This window comes from Grus americana, chromosome 11, assembly GCF_028858705.1.
Source record: "Grus americana isolate bGruAme1 chromosome 11, bGruAme1.mat, whole genome shotgun sequence".
Lineage (NCBI taxonomy): Eukaryota > Metazoa > Chordata > Aves > Gruiformes > Gruidae > Grus > Grus americana.
This window is the reverse complement of record NC_072862.1, coordinates 298,857-326,701: the sequence shown is the minus strand read 5'-3', so window position 1 is coordinate 326,701 and position 27,845 is coordinate 298,857. Positions and strand designations below refer to the sequence as shown.

At 39.2% G+C, this 27,845-nt stretch overlaps 1 protein-coding gene and 1 long non-coding RNA gene across 3 annotated transcripts in view; one reads left to right on the top strand and one right to left on the bottom strand.

The window, feature by feature from the left end:
• LOC129211470 (uncharacterized) overlaps positions 1–27,845 on the bottom strand; it is a 46,567-nt gene that overhangs the window by 11,480 nt on the left and 7,242 nt on the right. The window contains exons 2-3 of the long non-coding RNA XR_008578846.1: positions 20,336–20,463; positions 8,573–8,631 (exon numbers count right to left, since the gene is read on the bottom strand). This is a non-coding gene — a long non-coding RNA (uncharacterized LOC129211470). The remainder of the gene's footprint in view (positions 1–8,572; positions 8,632–20,335; positions 20,464–27,845) is intronic.
• Positions 19,114–22,985, top strand: TRH (thyrotropin releasing hormone). 2 transcript variants are annotated; one of them, XM_054838621.1, is made up of 4 exons: positions 19,114–19,249; positions 19,336–19,387; positions 20,279–20,490; positions 21,706–22,985. In XM_054838621.1, the coding sequence occupies exons 3-4, from the start codon at positions 20,295–20,297 to the stop codon at positions 22,290–22,292; spliced, it is 783 nt and encodes a 260-aa protein (XP_054694596.1). In that variant the 5' UTR covers positions 19,114–19,249; positions 19,336–19,387; positions 20,279–20,294; the 3' UTR covers positions 22,293–22,985. The 2 variants fall into 2 exon arrangements, with proteins under 2 accessions (XP_054694596.1, XP_054694597.1); XM_054838622.1 differs by lacking the exon at positions 19,336–19,387.

Below are 27,845 nucleotides of genomic sequence, written 5' to 3'. Positions count from 1 at the left end.
AAAACTGTACTCTTTGCCACAAATGCCAAGCAAGTTCTAGAGAAAAGCAGGACTCATTTAAGAACACTCAGTTTGTGGATAATTCAGTTTTTAGAATCCAAAGCTATAAGGAGGCAACGAAATGAAAGCTTTTATTTTGTGTCCTGGTACGTTGCAATGTGATCCAAGTGTTAATGGAGATGATTGGGAATTTTGCTTCTAAAGTGCACTTCTGACCTGAACGAAAATGCTAGAGTAGAGATACTCTATGTCACCTGCACGCCCCCTTAGCTTAGCCCCACCCAGTGAAGCTTAACTGTGATATTTTGTCCAGTGCTCCAGGACATACCATTTCACCTAAGTTAAATATTAGGGGATGCATGCTTATACCTGAAAATCAGCCATTCTCTTCATTGGGTTTCACCCACACTAACTAGCATACAGGTATTTTGAGTAGGTCATAGAACTGCAGTCTTATCTGTGAACATGAATTTGAGCTGCTAATCTAAGTTAAAATCCCATTTATTCTGTCTTCACAATAAAGAACACAAATAGTTCTCTGTTCCCCTTTTCCCCATGAGATTTGCTACCATTCACAGTCAAGTCCAAAGTTGCATCAAGTGGACTATCTGGCTGTGAATAGACTTAAAAGCTGATCCTGTCTTTCCGGTGTTGGTCAGTCTGTGACTATGGAGAACCCTGGAATTGTTGGTTTAGAGTTTAAGAGCACATCATCGATGAAGGCTGCAGAAACACATCTACATGTATTTCATTCCAGAGTGCCTGTGATCTCCTCAGGTAATAAATTATTTCCAATGTTGTGAAGAAGGAATAAAATATTTTAGCTTTTATTCTGACCAGTAATAAAAGCACTTTGTATCCTTATCTGGTCTGATTCAGGCTGCACTTGCAGCTTATATGTAAAGATTTTCACAGAGAAAATTAAATAATTTTAAATTAATAGCCTGAAGGTACAGCAGTCTCAGATGTGTGACTCCAGTCAACCTAATGACATCTTACGTTGAACTGCATGAGTTTATGAAGTTATTAATTTATCTGACTGGCATAGGCTTTTTTATACAGCTGGGGAATTGATTGTTGAAGTTGCCAACAGTGTTATACCAGATATTTAAATGCTCATTAAAATCAGAGGTAGTTCAATAATCTACTACAGGTTTAGATGAAATACTCATTGTTTTTCATTTTGCCTGTGATGTTATTGTTGCCCACCTCTTTGCTACCTTTTCCTAACAGTTACTGCCTCTCCAGTAGAGCTGCTTTGTAGACATCTGTGCGCTCTTCTCCCACATCAGCACAAAGCCAACAAGTAATTCAGCTATTTTCATTGGTACTGAGAGTCTAACCCTAACTCTACAATCACATCCCTGTGAAATTCTAATGGGCCTATCACTTGTGAACAAAGTATTAATCCTTAGCTTCCATGTATGGTTACATGTTTGGGAAGTATTCTGAGATTTTGAAATTATAAAATTATTGCAAAGTGTCTTAATATTCCCCAAACTATGCTAAATATATTTTATATTTATATTTTTAAATATACTTTTTAAGTGGTATGTTGTGCTAAGTGCTCAATATTGATTACACATTCACAAGTCTCAGGCCGAGCCGGTGTGAATGGAGGCGCAATTCAACTCTGTTCTGGCAGATAAGAGTTGCATTATGGCCTAACATCCAGAACTGCTAAATCCCTTTGCTTGGTAACAAGAGCCATGTAACACTGCACATACTCATTAAGAATGTAGCATGGTTGAATGTCCTTTTAACAGTAATCCGAGAAACACATTTTAAATTGTAAGGTTTGGTCAAATTCACGTTTAACTGCCATTTTAATTATTTTTCATTTTATTAATTGCTTACAGATTGATTAAAATTTAATTATTGATATTTGGATGAACCTAATAACTAGTTTTTAATGCCTGCTTAATGGTCTTGTCTGATGACTGTGACCTGCCAGCCATTCTGCATGCTCCTGTTTTGAGTGAATTAGAACCAGGCCTTTCTTGTAAAGTGAATAACCAATGGCTGTATTCTACAGGCAGGAAATGCACCGTCAAGCTTGGGTTGAAAGTAAACCATACATTTGAATAAAAGATGTTACTCCTATTTTGCTGCAGTAGAGTTGTACAGGCAAAGGGACTTTGCTGGATGATGCTGGACAAATAGCAGCATCATTAACAGGTATAATATAACATATAACTTATGGCTTGATCCTGATCATAGGCTGGGCAGAACCAGCACTTCCTGCGTAAGTCCTGATGAAGGATTGCAAAATGAGGCTCTGCAGGCAACTCTGTGTCTTCTGCTAAAGAAAGACCCTTCATGTTTCTGCATTTTCAAGCTTTTCTTGCACTTTTTGTTCCCATTTGAACACTTCTGAGACACCCAAAGGAGTGTCTTGAGTGACTGAAGTCTGAGGAGCACAGATATGAACCAGAAACTTATTAATTTTCCTGCAATGCCATTACAGTCAGGTCTTATAGCTGACAGAGGGATTCCACAGGGTTTTCAGAACTGTTCTTTCATCACTGCGAAATTTTCTCACTCTAGATTTCAGTTTTCCTGAAACTTCAATCAAAAGTCTAGTTTTATTTGATCTGATTCCTCAAAGCAAAACATTCTTATTATGTTCATCTTTCCCTGAACACATAAATGCTTCTAGAGCTCTAACAGAAAATTGAAACTGGAATCTGAGTACTGTGATCATTTAGGTAGCTTATTGCCACATGGCTGACTAGTGTTGTCGTTTGCAGCCAGTTTGACTTCAGAGCTGGAATGCAAGGAGAGAGGAGGCAAAAGGGAAGCAGGAGGAGGTATACAGAGAAAGTGGGGAGTCACGGTTGGGAGGAGCTTTGCTGCACTCAAAAGAGCACAGCTATATCTTATGATGTTCGATTTGGGATCATGCATTTCATTTGTAATACACCCCCAAAGGTAATTACTCAACTTCTCTTTTATTGCAATTCTCACAATCATCTCACATTATTTTACTTCTCTTTCTGATATTGACTGATACTAGACCCACAGGAGCAGCTGAAACATTTGAGTCAATACCAACTCAGCCTTGTTACAACCTACGGCTTATCTTGCTTAGAGGAGATTTAAAAAGAAATATGACTGAACAGCTCCCCAAAAATGAAAAGCACAGCTGGGTGCAAAATTTTCAGCATCATCCGGATGCTGAAAATTCAATAATACAAGGACAATATTAAGTTATACCAGCTAAAGGTGAAATAATGGATATAGCTCCCATTTGCTTCACTGGGCTCTGAGCAGCATAGCAGCACCAGCAAGCGCAATCCTCTGTCAGCCTGCCACAGCTGCTGCAGACCAAATCCTGGAAAGAAATGCCACTGACAGGAAATGTACTCCAGAATGACCAGAAACAATTAATAGACTATTTTCTATTCATAAGCAACAAACCCAAAAAATCCTAGACTTCTATCCTCGTGCTATTTAATCTTTATCTTCATTTTTTAAAAACAATTAAGTAAATTCATCCATGATCTAACTCCATTGAAATTATTGCCTCAACCCCAACCCTGATTCAATCAAGAGAGTTTTGACAGGGAGAAATTTGTTTCTGCTGGGCTTTCAAACATTGCTGGTACCAATTTAGAATAGAGGATTTACCAACTGCTGTAGCATCCACTGAACTTAATGAGATTTGTGAGGAAACTTATTCCAGAGTCTTCTAAGCATCACAAAACTGTTATTTTTTTTAGCATCACTATAAAGAAACTTTCTTTTGAGACTAGACATCAACTTAATTTGATTTTTTTCCCCCTGTATTGCAGAAAAAATAATAGGCAGCCACTTCATGAGTCATTTGTTTATCTCAGTGCCTTTGAAGCATCGATGTTATCAAGGACATTAACATGTTTTCTGAAGCAGAAAAACATTAAATAACCAAAGATCTTTAGCAACCTCTAGCAATATCAAATAAGATAATACAATATCATTCATTTAACTTGATCTTTTCACTTGGGTTTCCAGCAGATAGCACCTAAATTCTGGTAAAATCACAGACTTATTCTACATCTGCACTATTTCAAGGGCTGGAGCTGATTTACATGCTATAGCAGGGCTCTGCTTCCACTCTCACACCCAGAAAGAGGGGACAGTCGTCAGACATACCTGGCATCTAGAGGCTGCCGCTGTTACATATCTTCAAAAGACAAATGTGCCCAAGACAATGACTACTCCAGCAAACCTGGACACTTCATTTGTGTCTAAATGGGAAAGATAAACCTTTGAAAATTTCATGACATAACTGTCAATTCATGGTCATTAATTTGTTTTTAAGTTGTCAATTTGCCTGGCAGTTGAGAACTCTGAACACCTGAATTTAGTGGTAACAAAACTGTTGTAGTCCTGCAGACTGCTAAATTATTATACTAGGAAGGTCCAAACAATAACACCATGTATTCAGGATTCTGAAGCAGAAGTCCAAATAAGCCATTACTTATGATGAAATCAGATACTGGTTTACTTCATAAGGTCCCCAAACTATTATACATCACTGACCTTGTAATTAAGTGGTCTGCAGCTACCAGAGGGTAAAAGGACTTAATAACCTTGCAATTTAAGTCTGCTGTAGAATGAGCACATTGCACCTGGCTTGACTGGCAAAACTGGCTTCTTTATACAAGCCAGGAAAAGGACTTGCTAAGTCGGAGCCAGCTTTACCAAGACAGAGCTCTTCTGTATCTACTGCTGTACTGGGTCTGGCTGGGATGGAGTTAAAACAAGTATTAAGCAGTCTGCCATGTCCAAGTGCTCAGAAAGTGCCAACTGCTAGACTCTCCTCTCTTGATTCAATGCCATTTTATATATATGGTGTATGAAACTCCCTATGTAAGACCAAGTTAAAGTCTGCTCTCTGAGGTAACAGCAGTTGACAGGTCCTAGCCCCCAGATGGATGTGAAGTTTTGCTTCTGGAAGGCAAAAATCCACATTGTCTGTCATCAATGCTAGGGGTCTAGCAGTTTAAGTGGAGAATTTCACTTTTTCTTGAGACTCCTACACACAATTCTTTTCCAGGTTAGGCACCCATCTCACACTACACACAGGAGACAGAAATGCAAAATGTAAATGCCTTTAAGCAGCTCTCTGTTCTTAAATCTACACAAGGTCTTATACCAGTCTTTACCCAGGAGCCTTAGGCAACCTTTTTACTATTGGAAAACCTGGCAGACCCCAAACCTGAGGTGATGTGCTCATAGGCAGAAATGATGAGGGATGTACAGAACTCTCTATTCTGCAGAATTCTCTAAATGTCTCATGCTTAGCTAGATCAGAGTTACTCCTGTCCGTCAGAGAGGTGACAAAGGCATACGTAACTAAGGCCAGGGTAGTGGGGTAGATTGAAGTCTCCAGATCGTTTTCACAGCACCATGTTAAAGAGCAGCTGAACCATCACTGATAGAAGCAAACTTCAGCTGGAGATGTGAAATACTTAATATAATCCAGTTCCAGTTGAGCTAGGTAACACACTCACAGATGTGGGTATCATAACTCAGTATCAATTTAGCAGTGGTTTTCAGTTCCCCATTACAGGCTGTATTGACCGATGCTATGTACCTTCAAGTAAAGAAAACTGCTACATGCCTTCTTTCTTCCTAAGCAAGTATGCGTTTATACAACTACTTTGCTCAGTACCTGTCCCCATACAGAACTGAAGGTGATTCTAATGAAGATGGAGTTACTGTTTTTCAATAAAAGCACAAGTAGTTGTAAAAGGTCAGTAAGATTTACTCTGGTGTTGGCTTAGAGATCGTTCGTTATTCAAATTACAAAGGTACTATGTTTATAAAGTACAGTTAGTGATCAATGGCACTACCTGTTTATCAGGCAATCCTTGGCATTTCCATAATTTCTCCATGCAATAAGACTTGAGCTTTGCTTATTCAACATGAGCAGCAGAGGCTCAGAAATAATCACAGATTATTGCAGAGATCTTCAGAAAGTATTTTAAAAACAGTTTATCAGCTTCTCATTCTTGATGAGCCATTTCAAATGCCAAAATGTTGGGTCACATTTTTGAGTAATAGCTACAAAAATGTAATGTTATGAAATTTTTAATTCCGCATCTTCCATGATGGCCTCTGAATCAGACTCATGGAACTGCAGGTCTAAAAAAGACCTTCTAAGAATATGTTTTTACTTTTTCTAGTTGCTTTACTTTTTTTATAGTTTCTATAAGCATTTTCTAGGTGACCTATAGATCATCACAGAGCAAATTTAACAAAAGGATTGCTTTTATTAATGACCTTTTACTTATCCCTTTGAAGTCATTCCAAACCCTGCACTGTCTCGTAGCACAAGTTGAAAATCACTGATGCATTACAGCTATCTCTACGTTCAAGGATATAAATACCATCACCAGCCATTTGAGGAGTGCATTCTAGAATTCTATCATACCATTTAGGTGCTAATGTAGAACATTTCAAATCTGATAGCAGCTATAGGCAAGGAAAGAAAGAAATGTGGAGGAGAAAACTGTTTATTAAAGCCATCAGTGGTTTGTAGAAACAATCCGGTGAAATTGCTCATTTAACAGGATGTTACATCATTGCTTATGGTCCAAGAAAAGTGTTCATATCACAAACAGTCACACCAAAGCTTCACTAGAGTTCAATCAAACACAACTTTTCTATTTACCATTTTCTTGACTTAAATTAGCACTTCAGGCTCACTGTGCCTGGTGAATTCAAATCGCTTCCTAAAAAAACCCCAAACAACTATTAACAATGCTTTTGACTCCTCTTGTCACCATCTGAGACTTTCAAAGCACGTCACAAGTATCAAAAGTCACTGTATTGTATCACTATCACTTATTTGTGGACAGATAACACAAAACTTGGCTATTTACAGATCCACCTAATTTCAGGTACCATCTATGAAAAGTCTCACTCTGATTTTAACTACAGTTGGATTTCTGCCTTAATGCACCATTAACAGTCACAGAGCAACTCAATGGGAGAGACAGAAATAGAATACAACTGTCCCAGTTCCCAGACTCCATTCTAACCAAATGACCATGTGGCCTCCCAGCTTGGTGCTTATAAAAATACACCAGCTGCTGTAGTTTGCATCTGCAAACCACTCTCTAACTGCTTTTAAATGTATCTTTGTTCATATTGAGGCTCAATCGAAAAGGGGAGTGGGAAAGGGGTGACAGAAGAATTGAGAAGCATATAGACTTTGTGCCTCACAGTCTTCTCAGCAGAAGCAGGTATCAAATGACTCAAGGAACTTTTACTCCTGTGCTACATTTTCATTCACTCAGCTTCCTTTGGGATGCACAGTGTGCCAGCTTGGCAGATGTAAAGAGGAAGCCAAGAGAAGATCACAGAAGCCATTTCAAAACGCCAACACTACTCCTGGTCTCAGCCTATACCTCACTGGTCATGTACGTGCTTTTATTGTCCCATAAAGCACGACATCCAATATTTGGCCTATAGAACAGCTTTAATTATGTTCTCTGTCCCCAAATGGCAGCTGAATACCCACTGATTCTCACTTCATGCTGTTTGCTTGTAAACAAACCCATTAAGCACCAGTGGAGAAATCTATTGTTATTACAATGAGTATGAAAGTTATAAAGATGTAAATTACATAAAGGTCTTGTTGTTATGTAGCTAGCAGTACAATATGAATATCATCTTACTTGAACAACTGGTTGTGGGGATCTTCTTTCTCTCCATTGTGCATCAAACTTCATCAAAATTACTATGAATGATGGGCAGGGGAACAGTTCTAAACTGGGTACTCTATGAACTTCCCTCATATTAACCAAGTAATTCACTCAGCCCTCCAAAGAAGGGACTTGCTGACCTATTGTGCTCTGCGCAATGTGCACATCTCAGCACTGTATTAGATCTCTGGTGGCTTCTGTGGTTAGCCAAGTATTAGCTGTAGCACTTCCCAGTTGATTTCTAGCCACTAATCTATACCTTTGATACAGTGAAGGCTTGGATTTTAAGTAACAGTTTCCAGTTTCACTGGTGCCATTAGTGATGGGTGCAAGTGAGAGAAATAGAAAGCCCCGAACTATTTTATTTGCCACATGCTTTGCAAACAGAGTGGGACTAATGGACCAGAAACCGTAAACTGTATCACTACCATTTGCTAAGACCATCCCATAAATGGTCCATGCTGGAATCGGAGAGCAGTGGTCTTCATCCTGCTGGTAATGCCAGGTAACCAGCTTGCTTATAAGCCTGTCCTTACAAGGGGGAAGAAATCCTTGCCAAGATAAAATGACTGTCTTCTTTCTTCCAAGTCCTTTTGAAACACTGCAGCAAAGCTTACAAATCAACTGTAATCAAGCCCTGATTAGCTTGATGATGATCTACAGCTACCAAAACTCTTGAAATATCATATTTATGCCCAACACAACTGCTATGATTACTCCATCCTCTCACTTGCTCAATCATTTCTTACACCTACAGGTGTATGTACATATGTATGGTAGGTGTAACTATATGTAGGTGTATGTATATACGCATACGCTTCATTCTAACTCTCTTGGGATGGACAGTTTCGGTTTTACTTCTGTATAGTACTTACCATAACAGGATTCTGATCTTCACTGTTGCTGTGCTACAGGACACTTAAAAACCAGTAGCCTAAAAGATAAAATGACTAATCTTACTCCAGGAAGAGCAACACATGGAGAGCAAATTTAAGTCCTCACAAACTAAGCAGACCAAATAACTTAGTAACTACTAAGAATGATAAAGCCACTAGAAAAAAGTCAGTGTACATTTTTCATTAGTAAAAAAACCCACACATAACACATGTGCATACTCACAGACACACAGAAACAATAGAGGGGAAGGGAGCAATACTTGAGCTGTTACCTATTTCAACCAGATCAGCTGATATGATTGGTACCTGAAATTATTTCGTTAGTAACACCAGATCCCTGTTCAAAATTCCTGTCTACATCTGATTCCAGGTTGCACCTCCTTTAAGAATAGCTGCTCTTGGGTGTTGTGTATAGGTAGGCACAAATGCAGCTGCCTTGCTGATGTGGTCCTGCCACTGGCCCCATTTTCCTTTCTTATCAGACCAACAGACAACATGAAGGCTTGAGGTCGCTTTACTGAATAATTTATACAAATGAACAGCTATCTTTTACAGCAACTGAAAAGCAACAATAAGAAATAAAATTCTTGCATTTCAAAAGCTGCTATAGAAACATCTGAATTTCAAGAGGAAGATGTTCTACAGTCAGACACAAGGGCCAGTTCTGGAACTTTTCATTCTGCTTTTACTCTATCTTCTTATTTGTGCTCCCACTGTGGTCTCTGATCTCTAATCATTGGGCATGCATTATGTATGTCAAGCCTTCAGGAGCTTCTGAGCCTTGTATCTTTGACATCTGAACGAGCAGGGAATGGCAGGTGGGATTTTCAAATATGCTCTGTGCTGATTGCTCCCAGTAAACTTGACAGGAGAACTAACTGCAAGCTGAGGACTGGTGACTTTAAAATACAAACCAGCACTTTCAAACCCTTTGTGCCAAACACTAAATCTCTTATCAACTCTTCTCTCACACACAAATTTGCTCCCTTTCACACCCAATTATAGCTTCTCTATCATAGTTAGGATGTGTTAGCAGCAACTGTAAAGGAACAGCGCAGAGGAAACAAATTAGCATGTTACTCCTTTAATTGCTATGGGAGGTAGTGACCTCCTATTTACAAACCTCCAACGGACTTTGCAAGTTACTTGACAGCATGAATCAGACTTACTTCTGAAAAGGAAACTGGATGTCCACCATTTCTATCATACCAAATCAAATTTCCCTGAATCTCTTCTTGCTACATCATGAAACTCACCCCAACTTAAAACCAGTATTTTGGCAAGGTATACTGAGCTGTAAATTTGCTTTGTCCAATGACTAATTCCCTGTTGGAAATGAACAAGAATCTCGAGTGCTGTTATTAGGAGTTGTAAAAAACAACAGGCTGGGCAGCTGGGGATTTTTGGTGCCTTGAGGCATAAGGTCTTGCTTGTTTCATTAAGTGACATTATTTGGTTTGAAAGATACTGGACTGTGCCTGAAACAAGAGACAGGGCACAATGATACCCTTTCTGAAGATGGCCACTTTCTTCCCAAATCACAGGGTTCTCTTGACTAGAAAACTATAGAAATGATCCTGCATAAACATTGCAGAGATAATTACAAAATAAAGAAACATTACAGTGAGTCCATTGAGATCTTTAATTCCAAACTGCCACCCTCCCAGAAGGAACAAACTGTGAGTTAGACTGACTCTTGAGTATACAATTAAGCCTGTCAAGTTCTGACTCAATAATATGCTGTTTAATATTGAAAAGTCTGTCAGTAAACCAATCTGTGGGATTAATGTCATAATGCTTTGGTTTTGCTTCCTCATGAAGCTATAAAACAATTTAGTTGATATAAGCAACATGTTATTTATACTCCTTTTGGCAACAGTTTTAATGCTATGTGGGATGCTTCCCCTTCCCCCTAATATAATAGCCTTCCCTGGCCTTTATGGATTGAAATTGGTGAGGGGAGCTGTGTGCATTCCATGTGGAATTTACTCAGTAATTCTATTAAGAGCTTCCCTGCACAGAAATTAATGTTCTCATCTCATTCAATACTCACCCTATTCATTATTTAAAACAGAAGACCTAATCTTTCCCTATATTAAGTTTCCTCAAAGGATTTTCTATTAGTTTCAAGGAATTCAAAAGATTAAACTTCAACACTTCTGCATTTGCAAAACTATAAAACTCTGGGGCTTACAATTACAGCAGAAGGTTTTGCCATTTCTGGAATTTTTGAGAAGGAGGGTGTCAACTGAAAGTTGCAGAGCCTTCAAAAGAGGCCCTTTACTGTTGTTCCTCACCATTTTCAGGTCACACTTCAAGTAACATTCAGCATTAGCCAGCAGAGCTTCTGATGATTTCACCACATTCTCTAGGCTAATTCATACACCTGGCTTTGACCAGCAGCTACCCCCACAGGGCCTCAGAGCTCCTATCAGAAAGGAGTATTTCCCACCACAGGTGCTTGCACTAACAACAGCAGAAGCATCACGGCTGGGGCTCAGTGCTGGAACAAACAGTGAACATAGTAGAGGAGTTGCCTCTGTTTCCCCTCCTAGATTTTATATTCCCAGCTACTGAAAATGAATGGAAAAACTGTTATTATTCCTTAATGTTTTTGGTTTTTGATGAATTGCAACAAAGCCAACTGGGTTGTGACATGCTGTGCTTCTGACTATTGTGAAGCTCCTCCAGTTGGGTATGTCTGCCACAAAGGGGCTCACTTATGCCAATGCTGGCTGTGACTACAGTGGGCTGCATTTCTAAAACTTACTTCACGTGTCATTAAATTCACTGAACACTATCTAGGCTCATTTACTTAGCAAACAAATTTTGAGGACTAGGTAGATACAACTTGTTTGGAACCCTGCCTCCGGCAATGATTAATATTTTATACAAGACTTATAAGTTAGGTATAATACCTTTTATTACAGTGACTTCTATTGCTCGTAAAAGCTGACAATTTGGGGGGATCATAAGTCCTTTTTTTTAGTCCTAAGAAGATAGACAAACTTTCAGACATAAATGCCTTTCTTCAGCTCTAAGAAAGGTCTGTATTCCTGAAAGCTTGCCTGCCTTGTAAAACTATTACTATTGGTCTAATAATAGGGACCATATAAAGATCATTGTGGCTGTACCTGCTCTGGCATTCTGACATTATTAAAATCAAGATGAAGAGAAGCAGGAAGAATACTTCTCACAAACATACAGTATGTCCTCCTGCAGGGCAAACTATTTACATATTCAGATGCAAGAGAAGCTGCATTTTAGAAAGGATCACGCAGGAAGAGAGGGAGTTGTCCACCTGTTACTGATACCCATTTCCATCATTTTTTTCCCTGATTAGTTCCATTCAAGGAACAAACTGGGAGGAGTGATATAAATAAGCTGCGTGTTTAGATTTTCCAGAGAAAACAAAAGAGCCGATTTGCCTCTCATTTCTGTTAGCAAACAAGTCATTCCTAATTTACAACACTGTTAACAAGAGGAGGTTCACAGAACAGCTTAGATTTGCAGTCATTGCAAGAAACATAATTCAGTAAATAACCAAGAGGAAAGAATTGTTTAAAGAGATGAGATGCTTTAAACTACAGTCCCAGTGACAGCGTACATTTAATAAAAATTAATGGGATGCTTTAAGTAGCCAGTGGAGATATTTTTCTCAGCCTTGCACACAAAAGTAATGTCATGTAGGCAACCTTTTAAATGAGAAAGATGTGTGTCTTATGATGTACTACCAAAAAACCAAGATGTTTTAATAACGGAATACTAAGTGAATGAAACAAGTGAATGGATTCTGGTCTCAGTTCCTGCATCTGATACTACAGCTCTGTGACCTAGGGCAAACCACTTAAACATTCAGCACCTCTCAGTGAACTGGTAACAAATGCAATGGCAGGCGGCACATTCATTTCACACAACAATATTTTTTTATTCTATAGTTCAAGAAAAGAAGAGCAGTTTCTGTAATAACTTCTACATTTCAGGATTCCATTTAAAGGGATGACTATACTAAAGAAGACCAATGTACTTCAGTTACCCATCTCTGACAGTGACCAGAGCAAGGTGTCCCAAAAAAGATGTACAAATGCAAAAATCTGCCAAGGAGAACTTTCTGCCCAACACCAGGCTGTCACAGTTGACTGATTGCACAAAACACGAGTGTTTATATTCTTTAAAACAGAGATCAGACTTGGGTTAGCAGCAGATTTTCTCATTATTCACCTTCAAGATTTTTTTAGGGACCAACAACTGTGTGCCCAGTGACAGACCCTAATGCTAAGGCCCAATTGTTATGAACGCTGACATCGAGCTGGGCAAGTACTCAGCACAAGTGGAGGACCCAGGCTCCTGCACACAGGTGGGGAGTGAGCTGAGCCAGCGATCCAAGCAACAAGCAAGTTGGAGAGAGGAGGAACACAAACCTCAATCTTCACAGCTTGCATGTGCCTGACTCTGGGTTTAAAGGAGTTTTCTGTCTCTTGGTTTCTCCATTTAGAAGCCCTTTCAGAAGCTGGTGTGCCCTTGAGAATGTTTAAAACAAGGAACTTCATCAACAGAGGTGATGGAGAAGCTCAAGGGACTTGAAGCACCTGTGATAAAAGACAGCGGATGGACAAAGAGGTTGAGGATCAGCAGTGCTGAAACGATGTATTTAGGTGTGAAATGTGATAGTTGGACACCTCTGTGCAATTCTAGAACCAACCACAGACATACATGCTTACTGGGAGGCAAACCCTGTGCTGACAACAAGCCCTGGACAAGTCTGAGGTGTCAGTGGGTTTGTGGCAGACAGAAAAGTACAGCTTGGAAGATGGCTCTGAGTTTGAGAAAAGAAACTCTCCCTCCTACCCATGAATTCAACTCACAGTGTCATGAGTAATTGTGCAGTGAGTGGGAAGAAAGGACATTAACACTTATAAAATAAACCTCCATAAATCTTTTTAAATAGAAAAATCACCTGTAGGGTGAACAGAAAAATTGTGGCCAAAAAAGCAAAAGATAATTCAAAAAAGATAGTATATTAAAAAGAGACAGTTTTCCAGCTGTGAAATAGGAAAAGGACATTGTTCATGAAACAAAAGACTCTTTGAAGTGCTTATATTTAATTTTCTTCCTTTTAAACAAAGCATTAAAGCTCTACTAAATCAGTCCAAAATAAGTAAAAAATAAGTCTGAGCAAAGGGCAGATGGTTGGCTGGAAGTCCTGGCCATTGCACTGTGGATCTAATTTTGCACCTATTGAGAAGCTTTGCATGGGGATGTAGTTGTAACACAGAATTTCATCCCTGTTCTCTAAAGGGGGTCCTCAGCTCAAAGGTGTCAAGAAGCAGATTTTAATGAGAATGAAAACAGGCTGACTTCTCTTCATGTGCTTCCCTGAATAACTTTTGACATTCAGTTTCTGTCAACAGATAAGGGAACTTCTGTTATGAAATTATGATAATAAAATGAATGAGAATACAAGGCAAATTTCACCCTGTAGAATTCTTCTGAGCCTGACTTTTGGATCCAAAACACTCAGAAAGCCTTCCCTTTGAGTTGTCTCCGAGGGGAAAAGAATCCCCAAACAGTGTAGTATTTCTGACCTAGCATCGGACTGTACTCCTATTCTTCCTGGCACAGAGAGTACTCCTAAGAGAAAGGGAATTCCTAGCTCCTACCTGCTGGAATAAGGGATTTGCATGCATTTTTATGCCATGTAGAACACCTGTACCAGTAACTCATCTACAATGTCTAGAAGCCAATTTGGAGCTACTACTCCTGTTCTGACCAGGTGCCAGAGGTCCAGAAGTCTGCCCAGACAAAAAAAACCCAAACCCCACAACTTCTTTGGCGATACCCTGTTCCTTGTTTGCGAATCTGAAATCATGTTCCTGCTGTAGCCAGGCATACAGGCCTAAGACACGGTTTGTACTCATTTCATTGCTGGGCAGTTCCTACTTTCAGAGGAACAGAAAGGATCATTAGCTAAATCTAATCTAATCAAGTTTCACCCAGGTACTTTAAATCAGATTTAAAAAAAAAAAAAAAGTTAGACTAAAGTATTTCTGTTCCCAGAGCTCAGACTGCTACACACTGGGGACACATTGATCTCAGGACTCCTATGAAGTCAAAAAAATTGTTGCTGAGATGCCCTGATGATCCTGGCCCACAGAGCAGAATCTCTGTCCACTGCCACCAAGATTCTTGCATTCTCAGAGGAAAACACTTTCCTCACCCTAAATGCTTTTCCTCAAATGTCTTAGTGAAACATTTGTTTTGTGAAAAGAAAATTAGTTTCATTTCTAAATTTCCAAGCAACACCAAGGCTACATATGGAAAATTATGTCAATGTTTAATTATCATCATAGCTAGGAATCTGATTTCAATTAAATTCGTTAAACCTCAGCTTCCAGGTACTAGTCCTTCTTACGCTTTTACCAGCATAAAGATAGAAAAGACCCTGTTGTTATCTTCTCCATGTGTAAGGACATAAATGCAGTAATCAACTTACCTCATGCTTCTCTGATTAAATGTGAATGCTAAATTAACAGGATCATAGCTGGACAACATTTTGACCAGAGACTGATGCTAGCTGTGTTTGGGATGGGGGTATTGGTAACTGTAAATACAGAGATTATGGGACTGAAGGTATTGCCTGTCTTGCAAATCTGTTCCTCTAAATCTGCAATTTAGAGGGCTGGAGCTGACAGTTTAATAAAAACATCCCATCTGCAACAGCTGACTGGGGATGTACCACAGAAACAAGTTTCTGTCAGAAAATGCTTTTTCAAAATGCTTTGTAAATACATTTCAGCCGGGGGAGAAAAAAAATCCACTGAACTTTGAGACCAGCTTCCTGGCAGGGCTGTTGAGGAACCAGTGCCCCAAATATATGCATTAAGAAGACTGCTCAGATCTGCTGACTCTAGCACTTCCTAACTGCTCCTGGCTGCCTGATGGTCTCTGCAGGTAAGAGAACTTCCCATTGGGATTAAGGGAATGGCTCAAGATTTGCAGATAAACTCCACTGGAAAATAATGATTGGTACAAACCCCACCTTGCACACCAAGGGCAAGACAAATTTTTAACCTTGCTTCTTCACAATACATAGACAGCAACCTAGCTATCCATGCAATCCAATTTTTAAAAAATCCCGCCAAAGCAAGCCAATTCATTTCACACACTTCTTGCCTTGTGGAAGAGATAAACTCTATGTGACAGACAGTCACAATGCTTAATGTGCTCCAAATATTCTATGTTAAAAAGAATACAGAAAATATTATTAACTGAAGAAAAAAACGTAATTAAGTAAGATTAAGAAGTTATTCAGAATTACTGAAGTCTTCAACTGTATGATGAAAACATCCTTTTTCTTTTATTTATCTAGAAGACATTCTTGGCTTCAGCAGCTTGTCAAGAAAGAATTGTAGAGAGCCAGCAACAGAATTCTTAACAACTTCATAGTTTTGTTTCACTTTTCTAAAGACATGTTTAAAAATGCAGTTTCCATTCCATCAATGCCCACTTTAATTTATAGGTCAATATATTAATTTTTTAAGCTCAGGTGTCATACCATAAGAGATCTTACGGAGTTACTACAGCCAGGAAATGCCAAGCAGCTGGTGTGAAGTAAATGTAATTCCTTATGAGGTTCACGGTGACTGATGCAATAGCAGTTCCCAAATCTATGGCATTAATATTTGACTAAGCTAGAAATAGCATAATGGAGAAGAAGACCCATTAGCTTGTCCAGAGAAATTCACAGTTTGGTTTGTGATGGTTGGAGAGTCTTAAAAAGAAGGTAACCAAGGGTTAGGTGACAGACTGGGCATTGACTGCACAGTCTCATGCATTGGCCATTACTGCACATGCACTACAAGACTCAGTAAGAGGCTTCTGCATGGAGCAGCTCCTGCTGTATCTAAGCTGGAACTACACATGCAAGCCTTCTGTGCTGTCCAGATCTATTTCAGACTGGAGGGAGAACTACATGCTAATACTTATTTCCAGCTCATAATTACATATTATGAGGATTTGCCCATTGGATATATGTGGCAAATGCAGATTTATTAAATTGCAGTCATACAAAGTCCCAAAACATAAGTCTTAGCTATACTGTAATTTCTAGGTAGCTGAGAAATTGTGTGTCAACTGAATGTATCACAAGTGAAATCTGACTCATTCACTCAGTGCTAAGACGACATACATTCATATGGGAGGCTATTTTTAATATCAAATTCTTAGCTGTTACTTGAGATAATTTGCTTATATGATTTTCTGTATGTGAAAATGTTTCAGCTGTTTAACCTTCTCTTTTCTCATCTATGTTTTTCAAGAGCCATGCTTCAAAGTATGAGAAGATTTTTTAAAATTCCATTCAATATGGGGACCATTTCAAGTCAGAGACAGACAAGTTCTAAGGCTCACCCCACTTAAATTAAAGGAGAAATCTGGCTGACTTCAGTGGACTCTGGATAAGGCATTTTGTAAGGCCAAATCTGGGGCTAAGCTACAGACAGCTATTGCTTTGTTAAACAAGCAACTCTGATATTAATGAAAGCATTTAAAACACTTTCCAGCATTCCTTACATTCCTGTCAAGCCCTAGTGCATTGCTTAAAACTAAAAATACATAGGAACTGTCTTTACAGGGATCTTTGCTTTGGATGAGTGACTTAGTTGCCCAGTCATTGTTTACTGGCCCACTATAGTAAATTGCCTGTTGATCTTTGAATTGAATTGCCTTGCAGATCTTTGGTTCTGATGCCTACTCAGGAAAACAATATTGATATGGTCTTAGATTGGCAAAGACAATATCTTCATAAATCCATAGATCTGTTCTGCATATGAGGTGCATGATGTCTCAAACTCCCTTAGAAATCCAAACAAGAAGGAAAATATATTCCATTTTAAATATAATTGTTAGAAATGCAGTTATAATGCCGTAAGCCCCAATCTCTGTCCCCACTGCAAATCTGGAACAAGTGCACTGACATCCAAGACAAATTACATCAGGGTAATTAATATCAAAAAGCACATCTATATACAATTACTGATACATTTTTCCTGAGATATTAAGACAAAATTCAGGAGATGACCACATTCTTATGGAATAAGACTGAGGTAATGGCTGCATTCCACTGAAGTCACCTCAAATAAGTCAGCTTTCATTTCCTAAAGAACTGAAAACAAGATTCTTCTTGTGTATTTTCTGACCCATCATATAAAGTTGAATGGGGTAGGGGGAAAATTAACTCTGTAAGATGATAATTTTTTGTTAAATTCTGATGGGTAATAAGTCACGTTGATAGAGAACAACTGACAACCCTTTTTTAGTTTTATATCGTATTTCCATCACATGTTCAGAAACAAAATGCCTTTTGCCTTAAGGAAATTTTACAGGCTACATAAGGACCCACATTACCTATAAGCATAACTGATCCACTTTTAAGTGCAGTGCTTTTAAGAGTATCCCAAAAATGCCTTCTGTCTCAGACTGTGGCACAGCACCCTAGAGGGCTGCTAAAGTGCCAGAGTCCTACCAAGAAAGGTGTTCTCAAGCCATGGTGACAGGTTGTTGGGTTTTGCCACTACTTACCGCTGAAGACAAATTTTACCTTAAACACTTTGATGGCAGTGATGAGAATGACATACAAAGGTGGGTTTGTGTTCATGACAATGGTACTAAATGGGAAAGCAGAAAAACATCGACTTCACATGGTTGAAACTTTCCATGTAGTAACAATAAAAGAATCCTGAATTGCTTCAATACTGTGAGCAATCCGTATCCCAGTTTTAGTTCTACATATTGTCATCGGGATCACTAAGATTATAAAAGAATCACCAGCTCTTTATCTGTGCCCCCTGCATGATCTGGTTTGAGTGGTACTGTGTGGAAGACTATCTTAAATAGACAGACGGGTTAAAGAGAGGGAGTCTTATTTTTAGTTAAATAGTGTAATGTTTTTTTAAGCACATAGCAGCAACATAACTATGTTTTAATATCTAATGCTATGCACCCCATATTCTAATGTACTGTTTATGGAAGCCTATGCCAAGAAAATACGGAATTGTGAGCCAAAAACTGTATAGTGTCATTCTGAATAAGAACCCATGGTATAAACTTATTTAAATATAATCCATTACATTTTTAAATTGTTTTTCTTCCTTAGCTTAATAAATTACCTCCCTCTCTGCATTTGCTGCACAGTGCTTGCTTAATAAAGGAGACACAAGGTTCTTTTTGTTAAGCAGAGAAAAACCTCCTTTTACTCGATGCTGTGTTACATAAAATTCAACATAATCTCTTTAGAGAATGGAAAACCAGCAATTTCTAGGAGTCAAACATGGATTTACAGAGGTCAGCAAATAACTATCAGAGCTTTAAAATGCATTCAAAATGCAGATTTCTGACATCCGTAGAAAAAAAAAATAAAACAACACATCATCTAAATTACCTCACAGCTATTTGCATAAAGGGTCCAGAGGCAGTACAGTATAAGTACGGAGACACAAGCCATCCAAAGAGAACTTAGCAACAGTTCTATTGGATACACACCGTGTGTGTCTGTAGCAGAAAAAGGGCAACTTTCAAGCTCAGATGTGCAAACAGCTTTAAAGGACTAAACAATCTCTTGGCAGAGGCATCAAGCAAAAATCTGAAACTGCAAACCAGGTAACTTAAATAATTTCCTTTTTAGCTGATTCTAACTTTCCTTCTAAAGATTGCTCTTAGCCAAATAGCCTATGTGATATTCTTAGGGCTGTTACCCAAGGACTTCATCAGAAGTGACAGAAACCTGCAATAAGACAGGTAATAAACTCATTCTCTATTTTAAAAATTTTTACTTCATGAAATTGTGCATTTCTTTTATATTCTGAAGATATAATTAAGCTAAATGACTGCTATACTAGTATTAAAGATGTGTTCCATTCTACTGAAGGAACTCTGCTTACTCGAAAATAAATCCATGATAAGTGCATTAGGAATTCCAGTGCTAGCTAGAAGAAACAGAAGAACACTTGTTATCTGGGCAAGAGGTAAGAAAGGATATGATTATTATTATGTCTCTGAAAAACATGAGGTGCTTCCCCAATGCAAGAAATCACCCTGACCAACAGAGCATAGCTATCTTCTTATGTTGACAAATACACAGACACACAGCTACTGTAAATGTATAGAAATAGATATTTAAAAAGTAATGGACTATTAAACTTGGGGTTTAACTAAAGGTGGAATGAAAGTGCTGCAAATCCCAGTATTATTTTAGAATGAACCCTTAGCAAAGAGAATTGCCTAGTGGAGATTGTTAGTGCAGGTGTATGTGTGAGTACCTCATGTGGGTCAACACTTAACACAGAGTTCAAGAGAGAAATTATTTTTGCCTCTTGGCAGAAGGCAAAGCAAAATCACTGGCTTTCAGAACTACCTGTGCATCAGCAAGTTAGGTGTTCAAAATGTTCATATTTATTCTGCCAGAAAAATGAACAAGTGCCTGGTTTTAATTATGAAGAACTTACAGATTCTTTGAAGAAAATAAACTGACAGGTTAGTAACAAAAATGAGGAAGGATCCTCATAAGAGACTTCAATCCCTACAGCAGTGCCATATTTCTTTTTCAGTGTCTGGAAATATTGCTATTATTGCTAGGTTTGTTTGCTCCATCCTCCTCCCCTGCTGTTCTCTCTCCCATGGATGTTGCAGGAACCCCTGTTCTATAATGCCATCTATCCAGCTGCCACTGCTGCTCCTCTGCCTGACCTTGTATGGTGTTTGCCTCAACGAGGGGCAGCCCCTTCCAGAGGGAAGTGAGAACATGGGAAGAAGTCCCCTGGATGACATCCTGCAGAGATCTGAAAGCCTCCTTCTTCAGTCTGTCCTCAAGAAAGCTGAAAAGGAAGAAGAGATGAATAAAGGTATATATAACACTGAGGACATCCATCTGGTGATGCTGGCATAGTACTTGGCTGAGATCATTAGATCCAATGTATAGTTCCCAGGTTCTAATGTGTATACATTTATTACTCTAAGGGGAGGGGAAGGATAGGATGTCTGCTGCAATACACTGACATAGAGTTCTCAAAAGATGCTTTCTTCTCTAAGATCCCCCCATTTAGGCAATGCTGTACCATCACTGAGCAGTTGCTGCATAATGAGAAGGTAGAAGCCAGTCACAGAAAATTTGCCTCCCTGGCAAGTACTTCCCTAGGGAAGCTCTAAGAGGACAAGTGGAGGACACTCCCCAGTTGTGGACCCTGTACCTAACGTTAACTGGAGGTGGGAGTGCTGCCATTCATCACTACCTCAACCCACTGGTTTCTACATGCCAAGAGAGGTGGGCTTTTCTGTGGCTGGGAATGCAGAGGCTGCTCTAGTGTCTGCTGCCTGCTAGCTTGCAGATGCTCTGCTCTCACTAGTCACAGCAGTGGAAGCAAATCAGACTCAGGGATTGCAAGGAGCAGCACATAGGTGCCTGCCACTAACAAGGAGTACAGAGCCCTTTCAGAGCAGAAAGAGGACCTGGCCCCAAGCGCCCATAGAAAGAGCCTTTGTCCCTCTTCACATGAATGCTGAGAGTTGGTTATCACCATCCAAGACATGAAATACCAAAAAGAGCTTAAGAATGAGTAAGAGATACTAATAAAGTTATGATTAGTAGCTGGAAATACTGAGATGGCTTTCAAATGTCGACATCCCTGCTTCTACTGGTGTCTCAGCCCTATCCTTGCCCTGTCTCATGCCGATTTCCAGCTCTTCCCTATACCCAGCTTCTGTAGCTGATTTCTTCCAGCTGCTTAGCATCTTTTACTCATCACCTTTACCTGAATCTGACACATTTACCTGAAGCAACACATTAGGCTTTGTCATTGCCTGTCTTCCCATTTGGCTGCAGCCAGTTCCTAATGTATTAATCCATCCTTGCTAAAAACGTGCTAAAAATGTGCCAGAACGGTTTTGACAGATGCCACCCAGAGTGATCAAATTCAAGACCATACTGTTAACTGTGCAATTAAATGGGCATAATGAGCAACAGATTATGATCTTGCACCATAGAACTCCACAAATTCCCATTTCAACTTTCTTAGTGAGGATTATGGAAGCTCATTAACATTATTCTTTTCCTTGGACAGAATCAAATGCCCCTCTGCCAGAATGGTTTTCCAAAAGACAACACCCTGGGAAAAAGTACTTAAGTGACCTGCAGAAGAGACAGCATCCTGGAAAAAGAGATGTTGAGGAAGATACATCTTATGGAGACATTTTGAAGAGGCAGCATCCAGGGAAAAGAGAGATAGAAGACGACTTTGACGGCTATCTGGAGCTGAAAAAGCGACAACATCCTGGCAGAAGGTCATTGTTGGATCAGTATGCTGACATGCCGAGTACACAGCTAACCTACTTGAATGAGCTATCCAAAAGACAGCATCCAGGCAGAAGGTATCTGATGTACAAGCGCCAGCATCCTAACAAAAGAGGCTGGAATGATGAGGTAGACCTAAATGACCAATATGGTGAGAAACACCAGCACCCTGGAAAAAGGCACCGGAATTCTGACAGCCCAGATGATGCAGGCCCCTCCAACTTTCAGGAGTCCTTCACCTGTAACAAAGGCAGCTTGTTGCTTGGTTTAGTAGAAAATGTCAGCAAAGACAGGGTAGAAAAAAAACGTCAGCACCCAGGAAAGAGATCAGCATGGGAGAGTGAAACAGAGGAATGAGAAAATAATTGTGTATCATTTGCATTTGGTGAAGTAAACTGCCAGATCACTAAAAAAATCTGTTCATTCCCTTTTGGCTTCCTGCTGCTGACCTCTGCACCTATCTGCATTAGTGTTCTCATTTAAGTTAATGGCTTTGTCACACACTTAAAGTAAAGGACCTAAATGACCCAGGTGAATGTGACCGGCAAGTACTACAGTCTTCAGCTCCCCCACTTTATAAAGTTAACAGTGCTCATTTCCTTATGGGCCGAGACCCCAGAATAATCCCACTACGTGTATAAATTTTCTGTTCCCAAATGACTACAACAGGCTCTTAAATGTCTGTTCTGAGGCTACTAAAGTAGAGTAACTATATGGTTTCCTCTCACGTCAGTGAAATCAGTAAATAGAGAAGGAGAAAAAAGAACAATATATGCCAATTATTTCAAAATGAATTGAATAGGTTTTCACTTCTAAATGATATATTAATGAGACCTGAACCCTTGTGCTCTACAGTCTGTCCAGACATAAGCACTGAACAGATAGGAACTGTTCCAGCTGGAACAGATTAGATGACTGACTTCATAGTTTGACTTGGAACTGGCATATAAAACCCCTTTTCATCTAAGAGGCTGCACAGTGCAAAGGGTTAATGCATCCCAGAGCATCTCAACCCCAAGTTGAGAACCTAACTGTGTACACCTCATACTAGAACTCCCACCCTGGTGTGTCCACATTTCAGTCATGCCACTTGAAATCATGCCTTCTCCTCAGACATTTAAAAATGAAACAGGCACACATCCTTTTCTTCCAATAAGGATTTCTGATTTCTCCCCTCTTAAAGGAATGCTTTTACTTTCTATGGTCAGACTCCCAAAAGTGTTTATTTGATATGAATGATTCAATAAACATCAATAGTCAACTCTGGGTGTCCTTATTCATTGTGCAAACATACCGTAATAGAGTAAAAAAACATAAACCCAACCCAAGCTAAATAAAAATGAACAAATTAACATCAAAGGTGTTTTTCTAGGCACAATGTTCTTGCATGCTGGTGGTCAGCATGTGTTCATACATAAAACGGGTTTGCTACTGAAGTGGAAGGATGATTTACATATAGATTCCCTTTTAACATCTACCTGTATGACACACAAAATTATGCATCTGGGCTAAACCCACAGCAACCTTGTCACCTAGTTCGCAGGGAACTTTACTAGAAGTCTGATTTCTTGTTCACAGGTCTAAACAATAGATTTACTGATTTTTGCAATTAATGCACAGTTATTGAGTGTATTGAGTTATTAATATCACTTTTCGTACAAAGAGGTTAGAGCATGTCGATATTTTGCTAGAATGTTATGTTTTTATAAATGTCCTGGTTTTGGCTGAGATAGAGTTAATTTTCTTTGTAGTAGCTGGTATAGTGCTGTATTTTGGATTTAGGATGAGAATAAGGTTGATAACACACTGATGTTTTTAGTTGTTGCCAAGCAGTCAAGGACTTTTCAGCTTCTCATACTGACCTGCCAACAAGAACACGGGGGGTGCCCAAGAAGCTGGGAGGGGACACAGCCAGGACAGCTGACCCAAACTGGCCAAAGGGATATTCCGTAACATATGACGTCATGCTCTGTATGTAACTGGGGGCTGCGCTGGGAGGCAGTTCAGCTCAAGAACTAGCTGAGTATTGGCTTCAGTTGGTGAGCAATTGTGCTGTGCATCACTTGTTTTGTATATTCTATTCTTCTTATTATCATCATCCTCCTCCTTTTCTGTCCTATTAAACTGTCTTTATCTCAACCCACAAATTTTACCTTTTTTTTCTTTTCAATTCTCTCCCCCATCCCACTGAGGGGGGGAGTGAGTGAACGGCTGTGCGGTTGTTTTAGCTGCCTGGCAGGTTAAACCACCACAATAAGCAAATGAGCATGTTTTTCACTGACAATTTCCTTCTCAATACCATCAAGACACATTTAAGTGCCTTGAGTGTTCCTTTTAAATACGATTGTTTCCCTACTCAGTGCCTCAGAGCACTTCCTCAGTTATAGAAGTTAGTTTTGCCATATGGTTCAGTTACCCTGAACAAGAATAAATAATCATCTCAGTGAGTTTCACTGAATTTAGATGCTCCCAAGTTGATCAACACATGGTCTATCAAACAATTCCTAACTTTGGAGATAATACGCTCTTTAACATATGTGACAAGTGGCTGACCTCTATTGACAGGGGTTTTCTAATTAACAAGTGCTGAAGAAATCCACAGACGAGGTAGCTGGGAACATTCCATACACTTCAAATGCCTTCAGCACACCTCCTGTATATGTTCGGGTTTCATTTTATAAGGGAAAAAAAGATTTCTCTAAAGAATACCATTTCATGTATCACTTGCAGCAATGAATGAATGCTTCTTAAACCTCAAAGAATACACTACACAAGACCACCACCACTTACTGTAAAAAGTCCAAAATAAGTGAAAAACAGGAAAGAAAAAAATACCAAGTGGGTAAACATGGGCAACAGCAAAAATGCATCACAGCTCCTGCAAGACAAGGATGCTGCTGTGGCTGCTACAAGAAAGCCAAGGTGGGGAAGGGAGAGAAGCACGGAAGCCCAAGGTCAAAGTTTTTAATGTGCAGCTACAAACAGGTGGTTCAAGCTATTAGGTTACTGCCTATAAAGTCTACCATTCTGTGTAAATCCCAGATGCACTTTATTATCAATAAATCAATCACTTATTAAAAAGGAAAGAGTGTGCTCTCCTCTCAGTGTGGCCAATGAAAAGCTAGCACAACTGATGTTATGTAACTCTAATTTTTCCATCTTCTGTATTTTAGGTTCTGAGTGCTCCAGTATTTTCAAAGATGCCAAGTTCTGCTAGGGGCTAGTCATCTATTTAAAAGTAAGGCTACCACTATTATGATTTTTTAAAGGAATTATTTCTATTGGGTTTGAGTTGTTTTGTTTTGTTGGGGTTTTTTGTTTGTTTGTTTTAAAGACAAGCCTGAACTGACAGCACTTTACAGTAAATCAGATTTATCACGTCATTATTATCATGCCTGCAGTTTTTAAAATTTGCCTCAGTTTGGAGCTGCTGAAAATGCACTTGCCTGGTTGGGAGAGGCACAATGTAAGCAGATACTGGGAGAGCTCCGACCCATTTAAATTACTTTTAAAAAACCCCAAACTTTGTTACTCCAGCAAAAGGTCTCTGGAAAATGACAGAAACACTCTCAGGGATTCCTGGACAGGGGTAGGACCACATGTGAAAGATCCCCTTCCAAGTTGTGTAGGCCAGTAGCCAGTTTAAAGGACAAGACACCGATTTCCATTCAGAGAAGCACATGTACAGGTCCTGATGCTGGCCTGACATGTCCATGAACAGAAAACAGAATAATTTGGAGACTGAAACATGAGTCGAAAGTCCTGAGCTTCTGTCAATGACCTGGGTTTGAAAATTCTAGAAACTCAGAGGATGACCCTGGAAACAGAAGTGAATACAGGACACTTTCTGCATCATATTTCCCATGTGTATAACAGTCAAAAGAGCCGGCAAATCTGCTACTGAGGCACCATAAAAATCCAGCCATCATTGCCAACTAGCCAGAAAAGTGACAGCCCTGACAGAAGTCCCAAGAGGATGAAGTAGGATTCTTTTAACCTTCCACAGATATTTGTCTCATTATAGCTAGTTGTAGTTCTCTTTAATCCTGGGGTTCCTGCACCTACGTGATTATTTTGATTATGCTAAAAATGGCTCATGAAGCTACATTATCTCTGAAAAGACTTGGAGATAGAGCTACAAGTGCAATCTAGGAAAGAATAAAATTTATCACTGAAATTTTGCAGTAGGTTAGAACTTGCACCTGGTAGGGATCTGAAAACTTTATTCAATAAGACTATATACAAAAAGGGAACAAAAATCCTGTTTTTCTCTATTTTATATTAAATTTTCCCTTTAAAACTTTCAAAAGCTAGCATTTACTTTCAATGGAGAAAATTAGTCATTCTATTACTTGCATAAAAGACTGTCACTCAAAAAAAGGAAAGAGAGGGTTTTCATTGAGGAAAAAGATTACATATTTTAAGAGTTCTCCTACTCTTTTTTAAGTAACTCAAAACAATATTCCAATCTTGCAGAAAAAATTAATTCAGATTTTTGTTTTAATTGAAAGTACATTTTCTCTCAGTATCTGGATGAAAATTTCACCTCTCAGTTTCTTCCTGTATTCTGCAGTGTTGCAGACATACCACAATTCAAGTACAACATTCTTTCTCCTACAGACATCAGAAGACCGCCTGCCATTTGTGATTTGACAGTTTTGTGACTATGAAACACACATAAGCACAAGTTCTGAAGTTAACTATCTGTCAGATTTACGTACACCCTAAAAAAATTTTGGCTCTGGAGTTTGGCTAAGGCCAATCAGAAAAGAACCAGCTTCTATGCTATAATGTTCTGCTTCTTTGGATAGTGGATATAGTGCAATCTCTTAGCAACATGAACTACACAGATATGTACTACTTAGCTATAAGGTAAGAATTTGTTAATTGCACATCTCTCACCATCTTATTTTTATTGTATACCTTCTCCTCACTGTCATCTTTTATTAGAATTTAACATCCATGCCAACATCTACATGTTACTAGCTTTGCTCAGTCACACACATAAATGTACTTGCATATTTTGATAATTGCAGAACAGGGCCTTTAAGATGCAAAGTTCCTTGATGAAGTGCACTACCTGTGTGTAACACAGTCCCTGGCTCTTCAGGAACGATAACAAATCAATAGCAGACTTCCAACGGTCATGGAAGTCAGTGGAAAAATCTCCCTTGTCCTTTTCAGAAACTGGATTAGGTCCACAGAGCAAAGCTGTGCACTGGCCCTAATATGACACCACAGCCATGCAAAATCTTATTTCCAGCTTCAATTGAGACTAAACCAACTGTGCACAGATGAATTCTTTGGTTACTCTACCGCAGTTTTACGTTTCTGGCACGTTACCGGTTACTGAGACATAAGGGAGTTTGATTCCTAAAGAGCAACTTTTACAAGTGTCTTCAAAATGAGCTTTGTTTTCAATGGGAGGGGAAAGTTGATGTGAACAAGCTCTATAATTAACATTTCCTGCAACTATTTTCAACTCCTCTCACCATTACTGCTCCGTACCCTCTCCCACACACTTATCAGCCTTCACCTCTTTGCTAACCCACTGTAATTAGCATGAACTGAGTGTTTCCAAGGGACATGTGGCCCCAACAAACCCCTTTATTACTACTTTTAATGACTCATTAGTTGGAGAAAGTTTGAAAACAACATTACCATAGCTGAAGTAGAGTCACTGCTTGCCTGGTAACTCAGTTAACATTAAACAGTCAGCTGCAATTTTAAAGCATCAGTGAGGACATTGCTATGAATAAAAACTATGATCAAAAGCAGTCAACTGGAGAAGCACTGCAGAAGGATGAGACTGGGTGAGGTCTAGGCTGTACGGAGACATGACACAAAAGATGCAGCCAGGGAAATCCTTCTGGTTTTAGGAAATGGATATGTGGACTATCTGCATTACAG